Source organism: Patiria miniata, unplaced genomic scaffold, assembly GCF_015706575.1.
Source record: "Patiria miniata isolate m_02_andy unplaced genomic scaffold, ASM1570657v1 HiC_scaffold_5, whole genome shotgun sequence".
Lineage (NCBI taxonomy): Eukaryota > Metazoa > Echinodermata > Asteroidea > Valvatida > Asterinidae > Patiria > Patiria miniata.
Window position 1 is genome coordinate 1,620,007 of NW_024037072.1, and position 11,584 is coordinate 1,631,590.

Below are 11,584 nucleotides of genomic sequence, written 5' to 3' on the forward strand. Positions count from 1 at the left end.
TAGCTACAGTTGATCGGTGAGCCCGGGTGACATTTCAAACATCTTAATTCTCAATATACGATGTCCGTTTTAATTTTTAGATTCATCATGTTTATGTACTTGGTGTTTTGTGTCTCGCTGGTTGCATCTTGCTTTGCCGAGCAAGTACCACTGCATCGTGCAAAGACAGCCATACCTGACAGCTACATCATTAAACTCAAGGTAAGTCTGAGCCTTTATCAAGCTAGCAGCCTTACACAAAAGCTATAAACTCATTAAGGCAAGACATTGTCCTAGCCGTAACCAAACAAACCAGTCTGTCTAGTCGTTCTCATTTAGCTGCAGCTGGTCAAGTCGACAGCCGTATGATCTCGGGTACAACCTGTCCTGTACGACTCGACTCGGGTCATAACTGCATTAAAAACAAAAAACATCAATTTTTCAAGGGAGCACTAAGGCAATTGTATTTTTTTTTTATTTCAAAGCACGATTTTAAAAGGGGTTGGGGACTGTTTCAGTCTAGCTAGCCGAGCAACGCCAGACTCGCCGGTAACATCTTGTTTTGTTTTCTTTTGTTCTCACGTCTTAGGGTGGCGTCAACATCGACCACGTGATTGATGAACTAACGCGAGACTTCGACATTCAACCGAATGAGGTCATCATGCAGGAAACGTTCACTGATGTACTCAACGGCTTCGCTGCCAAGTTATCAGGGAAAGCCTTGCATTACGTAAGTTGAATTGGTTACCACTGCCGCCACCACAAGAACTTATTAGGTAATAGTATAAAAAAGGGTCTGACGGCAACGCTTCCTTTTCGTCATGGCAGTCAAGCTCGATTTATATTGAAACTGTAAAGCTTTCTGGGGGAAAAATGGAAACCAGCAACCCGTATGGTTCACTTTGCGATGACGTAATCAGTCGGGTTATAAAAGTCACGCCTGACACTGTTTTAAAGCCTAAACCTAATTAACAAGACTGGCAGTTTATTGTGTGTGTTTTTTAAATTTAAATTGAAGGGAATACATTATTGGTAAAACACGTTTTTGAACTCACAATAGATACGCACTCTTGAAGAGGTCGAGTATGTCTCTGAGAATGGTGTGATACGACTACCTAAGCTGTTTAGCAGCGGACAGCGTGTTCATCGGTTGGACCAGCGCGGCTCAACGGGTCAGTGGGCGCTAGACCGCATCGACCAGAGAAATCTCCCGCTGGATGGGCAGTACAATCCTCCAAGTAATGCCCAATACTGATTGTGACTTAATAATTAACTAAAATATTATATTTGTATGTCAAATTTATTGCCCTATAAAGCAGTATCTCACCTCCAGAGAGGTTTATGAGAAAATGGTGGCAGTTTCTGAGCTATCGCTACAATTCGTGCAATAAGACGGTGTCCAAAGGTGTACACGATAATTTATTGATAGGTATCCGACGCACGGGCGTCGCTAGACCAATTTAAAAGGGGGAGGAGGGTATTCGACAAAAAAATTGCCAACAAACCACTCCGTGTTTAAAAGGTATAGCCGGGAAGTTTTCCCCGGGCCTCCACAAAGTCGCAAAGTGGGTAGAAATCAGGAATCACAAGAAATCACAATCGTCAGTTCTGCTGTCATAATTTGTGCAACCCCCAAGTCGCAAGGGACATAATTCCTCTCGAATTGAAGAATAGATCTAAGGTCAGTAACAAAGAAACACCGCCACCGCATGAAAAGTTACACCCTTGATTTCTCTGGTTTCGCAAGTGAAAAACATTGATAATTATATGCCTGTTTTGTTTTGTTTTGAAAGACCATGGTCAAAATGTGGAAATTTGGGTCTTCGATACCGGCATCCGGGCCACTCACCAGGAATTCAGCGGAAGGTCGGTCAGAATCGCCTACGACGTTGATGGCAATAACGTAAGTTTGGATCAGGATTAAATCATGAGAAGGTGTGGAGTTTGCTAGTGTTAATGATGCCACACCAATGGGTCATAATTGAGCTAATGGGGACGCTGTTTTGCCGCCATTTTGAGGGTGCGATTCATACCGACGTGGATCCAACTGGAAAACTGAAGCTGGGACGGTCCCTTAAGTTAGCTAAAGCTGGGACCGTCCCAAACTGAACTTGGGACCATCCCGACATTTGGGTTTCTGTCTGAAATGGAACCTCAATTCTGCTCATGAATATGAAAATTTGCATTTAATTTAGCATAAAAAACAAAAGGTACCATGAAAATGGCAACACAAAAATTGAAAACCGGGCTAAATGGGACACAAAAGTGCATTTTGCACGGATAACATTTAAAAAAAAATACATTACATGGGCCCTTTGAGTTGGGACGGTCCCAACTGTCTTTGTCGATTCGTTGTTGTGTCAGTTCATGCAGTACGCCAATTAGCAAACTTTTCTCACAATTGTTTTTAAATGAACAAATTTTGGGGTTTACTGTGAACAGCAAATAGTGTCTTCCTGAAATGACATCACAGCAACAGCGCCCTCAGTTGTCCAGAAAAGCATGGAAGCTTTTAAATGTTTAAAGAAGTGCACTTTTCAATCAAATTAACCGAAAAAAAGTGATGTCAAATCGTTTTTATACAAAGAGGAGTAGAAAGTTCCACAAAATCAAATTCACTTTATGAACCCTTTAAGTTGAGACCGATGATATAGTTGGGGCGTCACAATGTAGGCCTAACCTCCTCCTTTATATTGATTTTTTTAAAATAACGTATTTATGTGAATTTCGATTGTTCTGTGCCATTTTCAGGGTGATGATCCATGGGGCCATGGTACGTTGTGTACTTCTGTGGCTGCAGGCAATGTCTACGGAGCGGCCAATCAGGCTAATATTGTGGTGGGCAAAGTCATCTCGCAATATCGTGCTCTTGGTACCTGGGCGGCTCTCATGAAGGGTGAGTTTTTGAAATGGGTTGGGTACCTGACCAGCTCTCTCGTGGAGGGTAATGACGGTTTATAGGTACCCGGTCAACTCTCATGAATGAATGGTAAATTGTCCGACAGGTAGTAGGTACTTGGTCAGGTCACAAGAAGGATGAGTTATCTAATGGGTTTAGGCACCTGGTCAGCTCTCATGGAGCCAAGGGCAGATCCGGGGGGGGGGGGGGGGGGACGGGCCATGCCCCCCCCCAAAAAAAAAAACCCGAACCAAATTCATTTGTTTTTAAGTGACGTCGCAATAAAGGCAGGCACGGCGTACACCACCATCTTTTCCTCAAAAAAAGCTGTCAAAGTGGCCAGAAAATGCCTCAGTTTGGCATAGAGTATATAGAATCCAAAAAAAATAAAACATTCGGAGCCCTTAAGCGGGCCGCGCCCCGAACCCTACGCCGTATTTTTTTGGACCCACTTTTTGGGGAACCAACAATTTTTTGGGCCCCCAAAAAATTGTGTTCTTGATCCGCCCTTGCATAGAGCGAGTTATCTAATGGTTAATAGGCACCTGGTCAGCTCTCCTAAAGGATGAGTGATCTATTAGGTTAAGTGCACAGTCAGCTCCCACGAAGGGGGAGTTATCAAACGGGTTATATAGCTGATGAACGGTGAGTTATAACGGGTTAGGTACCTGGTCAGATCTCTTTAAGGTTGAGCTAACACGGGTTGTTATCAGTCTGGTAAGGTGCCTTGCGGCGGTCTCACAAAGGGGGTTAAGGACATTTCATGTGGTTTAAAGAAATACGGTCGTTTTAAGTTAAAAGAGTAAAAGAAGAAGTAGTGATAATTGATATTTCAAGGCCGTCTTAGCGATAGTTTCCACGATCCAACACTACCGGATGCGTCTGTGTACAGGTGAGGGATGGTTTTACATCCAACCATGACTCCGTACAACACGGCAACGACATCAACACAGATTCATGCGACTCAGCTCCCGTTCTGACAACTACAGGCAAAGCTTCTTTCCAAGAACTTTGCGGGACTGGGATGCGCTCCCCCAAGACATCATTGAGCTGCCCACTGTGGAGCAGTTCAAGGGAGCCATCAGCGCCTAGATCATAGGAGCTGACTTTTTACTTGCACCAACTTTGTATAAACAGGTATCAGAGCACCTTGCACAAGTGTCCACCATTTGAGACAGCACACCACAGTCCTCGTTAAGTTGCTGCAAAGGCTGTAAACGAGTAGCTGCATAGAAGTAGAAGTTTAGTATCGTGAAAAAAATGGCTTTAGTTTTAGAAACAATCGTTCGTTACCCACGTACCTTTCCTATACAAGACCTTTTATCAACATTTTGAATGCGGTCATATTGTTTTAATAATGTAAGGATGAGATCATGACATCAATATAATCATTGTGATTATGGCAGCCCTTGACATCATGACACAGACGGCAGTCAAGCCCGCTGTGGCATCCATCTCATTGGGTGAAGGTGGCACGAACCAGGTACTGGAGGACGCCGTCGTAAGCACCATGGATAAAGGATTCACGGTAGCAGTGGCTGCCGGGAATTCGAACATCGACGCCTGCCAGGATTACCCTGCAAACTTCAAACGGGTAGGCCTATATGCTTGCATGAACTACTGGTACAAGGTGCATTGTTCCATGGGTTTCATTGGCTGAAACTTGCCATCACGTGACTGATATCCACCAATGGGATTCACGGTGGGAAAGATCATGTACAAACCGATGGGTGCAGAGTTGGTCCACTTGGTCAATCACCTGGGATAAAATTTGGCGTAAAAAAATCCGATCGTAAAACGCGAAAATGCTCACAACATTTTTACTGTAGAGGTCGAATGAAGAAAGTGACTTCGGAGTGAAATGTCTAGACTTTGAAAAGCAAGATTTAATTTGACTGAAAGGGGAGCAATGTGGGACTTGTTTCATTTCAACATTTGGATGACATTTGAATATAATTAGAGGGAGAAATTAATTTTTTTTTAAATGATGGCAGGCTTTATCAACCTCGCATTTATAGATGGTCTATAAAATAAAACATCATAGACGATTTCACGTTACATTGGAATGAATGAATGTGTTTTTATTCCCTGCAGGTCATAACCGTCGGTGCATCAACAAAAACTGACACTCGCTGGTACTACTCCAACCATGGTAGTTGTGTAGATATCTTCGCCCCTGGCAAGGATATCACCGGGGCGTATATTGGCAGCGATTACAAGGTAGAAACAATGAGTGGCACCTCTGAAGCCACGCCTATCGTTGCAGGTAACAATTTGTATTGTTTTTAATAAGCCCCGCCCCTTTGTGTACTGTTAGTTATGAAGCCCCGCCCTTTATTCAAATAATTCACTTCAAACTGCTTGATGTCAAACAAAACTTTGTTTCAGTACCGCAAGGTGACTCAGTTTTCGTTGAATAATTATGTAAATTGATGATTATGAAGCATGTAATTGCTCATAATATAAACTTAAAATCAGCGTGTTTCTTTGTGGAAAGTTTTATGTCATTTTTTCAGTGGTTTCCAAAAAATGTTCGGAAAATATTTTTGAAAGTGTTCTCTCCATCCAGCCGGCAATGGCATGAAGAAAACCCCACTATTCCTTGTACCTGAGATAAGTTATCAAACATCTACAGGCGTATGAGGTTTGATTTAATGTTGTTTTACATGTCTATCTATCCTGCTTTTTATTTTAGGGCTGCTGCTATTCTTCTGTCGACACAGAAAGATTTGACCCATGATCAAGTGAAAGCCAAGCTCCTCAGCAATGCCACACCGAATGTGCTTCAGACACCGCTGCCGGCAGGATCACCTAACCTACTGCTCTATGTGTAAAGTGCACTCACTCGATCTGAGCAACAAACAGCTTCAAAAGATGTAATTCAAAATGCACGACCGTTGGTTGGATATTAACTTCATTACCTGTTGATTAATCACGAATCACGTTGATTAAACACTTGGCATATCATGATCTTGTTTGGAGAAATCTGGAATTTCCGGGAAAGGGGAATTGTCTCCTTGCTTAACATTAACGATGAAGCAGTAAACAAATATAAAATAGATTTTGATGTTTTTGAAAGATCGAACAGCGAACATACATCATCTATTGATTAATATTAACACTGTTTTGTGTTTGTTGCTGTTAAAAAGTATGCTCAAGCTATTCAATTCCTTCAACAAAATGAGGATTTCACACCAGGAATCGTAAGTTGTTTTCAGTCTTCAAAATTATTCCTTCGAAATTGACAACTCTGTGGATATAATCGAATTGATTATGGTAGGCCTACATGGGTTCTACAGGATGAGTAAAAAAAAAACGAAACCCAAATGTCGGGACCATTGCTTTAGTGAAGTTCTGCATGTAGCATTTTCAAAATCTAGGATATGAAAGCCCAATTCATAAACTTTCTTTTAGTACAAGAATCATTCAAATCACTTATGTACTTTTCAAGTTACGAAATTTTAAACACAACCACCGTTTTAAAGTTCTGTCCACGGACCACAAAAAAGATGCGCGTTTTTTTTCAGCAAAACAAAACAATTCAAACACATCCCTATCTGTTTTAGTTTTGCTGAAAAAAACACTTACCTTCTTGCGATCCGTGGACAGAAGTTTAAAACGGTGGTTGTATTTAAAATTCCGTAACTTGAAAAGTACATGAGTGATTTGATTGATTCTTGTACTAAAAGAAAGCTTATGAATTGGGCTTTTATATCCTAGATTTTGAAAGTGCTACATGCAGAAATTTACTAAAACAATGGTCCCGAAATTTGGGTTTCGCTTTTTTTTTCGACTCACCCTGTAGAAGGGCAGTTTAATAATGATTTGAAGTCGTCGGTACGCATCGCTGTCTGCTTGGTTAGTTACCTTCCTTTGCCTCTCCGTATGTTGGTCTCTGGTAGTTGTATATCTACCCCTCGCTGTGAGATCTCCTAGTTTTACCATCGTGGTGACGTTTTAGGCTTTTGCCTCTGAAATTCAGTTTCAAGGACAAGAGCAGAAAAGAGAGAATGAAAACCAATGTAAAATTTGTCACAGAAATTAAATAAAGCGAGACAGATACCATCCGGGCGTATGGCTCATTTGTCATCGGATGTTGCGAGAGCATCCGTGTCGTTTGGGTGAAATCGGAGGAAGATGTGCTCAAAAATAAATGTTTCTATTCCCCAAGAGCGGAAAAATAATAATGAAATAGTAAATAAAATGGAAAACATGTGAATGAATAAAAATTAAAACGATCATAACATAAACCAACGTAGCTGTGATGATTATTTTAATATATCTCTCATTGTCAGTTTGTCTTAATATATACTCCCCCTCAGTTTGTTGTTACAAAGCAAGTGAAAATAATTCATGTCATTTGAAGGACTTAACGAGACGACATTTGTAGACTGGTCAGTGCCACTGTCACGATGTACAATGTGCCCTGTCTTTTAACATCAACAAATGATGCGACTATCATTTTCTGTTTTACTAAATCAAACAGATTTAAACAATATGGAAGATTGGAGATCTATGTCTATATGATCCATAATCATCTCGAGAAATGAATCATTCGATTATGGATCAACACATTAGTATAGGGCAATCCGCAGGGAGGATAATGTTTGCGAAAATCCATGATTTTAAGAACACATTTATAAAGACCTTAACCTTTTAGGTGCCTTGAAATTCGAGATATATGGGGAGGCAAGACGAACACCACAACCAACTTGACATTACAGAGCAGGAAAATAATCAAGTGCCTCATCCATCCGCAAACTCCCAATACTACATCTTCATGTCTAAACCAACCCTCTCGCGACCTCTCTCTCCCAAACCGCACCATCCAATCCACCCCATATCGCTCCGTCGTTCCCTTAGACTCTTCATTCTCTCAACCTGAGAATCCGACACTTCATTGCAAAATGTCTCGGCCTTATAACACTAGTCCGGACTACTCCAAGCTCAAACACAGTCTGGTGAGGCTACGATGACGTAGGCTTGGTCTGTCAATCAAGCGAGAATTGGCGAGGAATGGAGTGATTTCGGGGCCTGAAAGCTGAGGAAACGTGACACCTAAGGGTTTCAATCAATCTCAAGCGTCTCTCCTCCAACTCTCTGCCCGAGCATAGTCAATGCCTTCATTGAATTATTACCAGTCAACTATTATCCTTCATTCTATACGTTGTTCTTTATTCTCGTGGGTCTACATTTTGGTTGGGTATAAGGAGGGGATTTTGATAGTCGGGCTTCCAAAAGGTCAGGCGGACACCCAATCACGTTATTTACTTCCGCAGAGGTCCTTGGCTTTTCAGGATTTTTAATCCAGAAATACATAAATATTTAATAGAATGTATACTGTTTTAGAATTCATTGAATATTTAAAATAAACAAACGTGATGCCAACAAACACTTTAATTACAACTCCCGTATACCGATGGTTATTGTATAATATTAGTTCCACATAGCTAGTTTTGCAGGGCGTGTAATAACACACTAGTTACAATTTCACAAACTGTATCTCACTCAGTCTTCGTGAAGAAAAATATGTGAAACCCGCCATCACCCACGTGGCCGTGATGTGTATGCACAAAATGAATTACAAGCGGGGTATTTTGTCGTTTATAGTTGAACAAATTGGCAGTTGTGAAAAGAAACGCCACTGCCTTGGTATACACAAAAAACACCCCCACACATTGTTTATTTATCTAAAAGTAGTTAAGGGGGAACGGGTCATGCACGTAAATGCATTGTCACTGTGGATTAATTGATTTGATATGATTTTGATTGAACCACGCATTCCAGGAATTTAGGGGTTGACGTGATGTTTGACACCCTTATGACGTCATACATCATGCTGACCATTTCGTCAAAGCACGCATCAGGCTAGGCCAGATAGCCTAAGGCACCAGACAACGCCAGACTAGAACTTCCAACTGATATCAATTCGTGGTCTTTCAAAGATTTTCCTAAAGGCAAATCCCCATGCCTGCAGACAGTCGTACTACTGATAATAAACGAGCGAGATATACAAGGAAACGTACTGGGGATTCCAGACAAATCGTGTCGTCCATGCACTCGCAAATCGAGGGCCGTTTAGTACAAATCCGGTTACTTATGGCTGTGCTCCGTCGGTCTCTATATAGGCCCAGCTGAATTAAGATTCACTTCTTATTCACTGTCACGAATTTCTCTATTTTTTGCCCACGTACAGCAGTCTGAAGAATACGTTATGACGACGGTAATTTATTGTAATACGGCTAGAGTTTTGCAGGATTGCGTTTCGGTGTTTTTACTATACGATAAATCTGTACTCCGTTTTCTTAGGGCGCAAAGTAAGTAACTCAGACTGTTAACAAAATATTTAATGGAATTTGACAAATTGTTCGTATTATACTTGGCTGTTTTGTAAGCACTATTTGATTTTCGAGCTTAAGCCTTCACACTTTTCTTGGCCGTCATTTCCTCAGAATTTTCATCATTCAAATAAACAATTAAGTAATTGTATCGTGCATTTTTTTGTAAAAGATGATCACACCATGCTTTCAAAATGTAGAATCCTTCAAGGTTTGAGAGGATACCGCAATATCGAACTCCCCAAAGACCAAGTTCGTGCTTTGTCTCACTCCGAGAGGATTTTTCGAGCTTAGTCGAAATTCATATCAAAGCCCTCCTGTGCCCAGAGGGCCTTTAACCCATAAAATAAAGCTCTTGACCGTCATTATAAGTTCTTGTCTTCAGTGACGACCAGAAGGTGTTGATATTGACCTGTAGTGACAGTGTTATGAGGTATCCAATCTTACGTCTCCAAACATGTGGGGAGGGTCTATTAGAGGCGTATTAGGCGTGGATTTCAGCACCGTTAGCAGGGAGCATCTGCCAGGAATCGATGCTTCGACAGTTTGTGATCGATGGACTCTAGTATCGAACACCTGCCTCTTAGCCTCGTTCAAGACTGAGAGGGAAAAGTGGAGGCATTCTGTGAAGTGAGGCATTTGAATAAAGTGGAAAGTTTAATACAGTCGACGCTTCAAGAGGAAGCAATGGAAAGCAATGTCTTCATCTTTTGCAATGAAAAGAGGGACTTCAGCCTACGAAAGGGTTAAAGAAACACTCAAAAGGGCGTTCAAATGTATCAGTTTGTACAATAATACCCAAGTGGTAGAGGCTTAATTGTTTTTTAATTTTAATTGATTGCAGATGTTCAAGTTAGAGACAGTACAGTGGATACCAACCAACGCTTAAAATGTGTCTGATTCCAGTATAGACCATCTTGGATATTGGTAAACGAAAGTCGACAAGAAATTGAACACTAGATCCTAGTCGAGAAATTCAAAACAAAATTGCATCAGGTGTCTTTACTGGCTTAGATATCAACGTGTATTTGCTGTTACCCACACAGGGAATATTTTGTATAATCGGTATTTATGACTCCAATAATCTGATATCTTTTGCCGGATGGCTTGCCTAGATGGGGAGTCGCACATTGCAGAGGACAAGTATGGATTACGGAAGGCTTGGTGTATTGCAGATAGCCATTCCCTATGGCCAAAGACATGTTGACCGGACAAATTCGGCCAGAGGGCGGATGCTACCCTATATAACGACAATTACCAATGGTGCCAATGGAATTGTTATGGTGAATAACCCCGGCTATATGCACGGTCTTTGATCTTCCCTGAACTACTTTAGGCAGGAACTGGATCGGATAACAAAGTGATTTTTCTACCATCTATCGATCTGTTGTGCAGGTCACTGGAAATAAGAATTATTCATTACTAAGCAATGAAATAAGAAACTCGCTGGATGTTGAGGACATTTCAGATTTTATTAAAAACAAATATATGGAGTAATCACTGCTGATTTTACGGAGAGATTAGTTCCGCCAAGCTGGGCAAAACGGAAGGGCTATGGCTATGTCTTTTATGTGCAATACTAAAGTACAATCATTTTCTACATCAAAATTAGGAAATGATGTGGCTATGTCTTTCATACGATTGCAAAAACAAATTGGGGAAGTGGAGTTTTGACTGATACTAGTCACTCTGACTATAAGCGATGTGATTTAGAACAAAGTCATCAGTGGACAGGTATTCTTTTACAATTCGTGAGTTGTTGCAAATATTCAGTTAAGTACCACTTGGCATAGCCAGACATCCAAGCAACTCTGGCGACATTAATCGCACAAATGGACGATTACTATCAATCAACCAAAGAGTCCTATAAGACAAATTGACATCGAATACACACATTTTCGAGATGCTTAATTGGGGCAACTCGTTTAACGATGCAAGTGCAATGCTCGATTGCTCGGTTCACCCACAATTATTAAATAAACATTGTTATTCATTTGGGTTTTTAGATTGTGCAAAATGTATATTAAATCATCAAGCCTTTCGTGCAAATTAAAAAAGGTTCATTGTGATTAAGTTTTGGCGCACAAGTAGTCTCCATTTTGAGAATGATTAACTTAAAACGATAATAGCGCTGCAGGCGCGCATGAGTTCCATGATAGGGAAAAAATGTTTAAAAAGTAATTAACTTTCATGTCGACGTCAGTGTTACTTTATCTCGTGACCACTCTACCCACTGGTTCACTAGACGCACCCGAGACATGGTATAACCTGTAGAAATGAAATGAATCTATTATTGTATAATTTATGTAGACATCATAACGACGACTTCGACACGTCACGGCCCACAACACCCTTCACAACACCCATC

The 11,584-nt window shown here is 41.0% G+C and overlaps 1 protein-coding gene across 1 annotated transcript; it reads left to right on the forward strand.

Annotated features, from left to right (window-relative positions):
• Positions 1-4,277: 4,277 nt before the first annotated feature.
• Positions 4,278-5,712, forward strand: LOC119740557 (extracellular serine proteinase-like). Its single transcript, XM_038215902.1, has 3 exons — positions 4,278-4,472; positions 4,973-5,154; positions 5,574-5,712. The coding sequence occupies exons 1-3, from the start codon at positions 4,278-4,280 to the stop codon at positions 5,710-5,712; spliced, it is 516 nt and encodes a 171-aa protein (XP_038071830.1).
• The last annotated feature ends 5,872 nt before the right edge of the window (positions 5,713-11,584 follow it).

Excerpts from the sequence above, each read along its gene's own strand:
- LOC119740557 (XM_038215902.1), top strand. The coding sequence starts at position 4,278 with ATGGCAGCCCTTGACATCATGACACAGACGGCAGTCAAGCCCGCTGTG. Across the intron at positions 4,473-4,972 it reads ACCCTGCAAACTTCAAACGG|GTCATAACCGTCGGTGCATC; the intron begins GTAGGCCTATAT and ends TATTCCCTGCAG. Across the intron at positions 5,155-5,573 it reads ATCGTTGCAGGTAACAATTT|GGCTGCTGCTATTCTTCTGT; the intron begins GTATTGTTTTTA and ends TTTTTATTTTAG.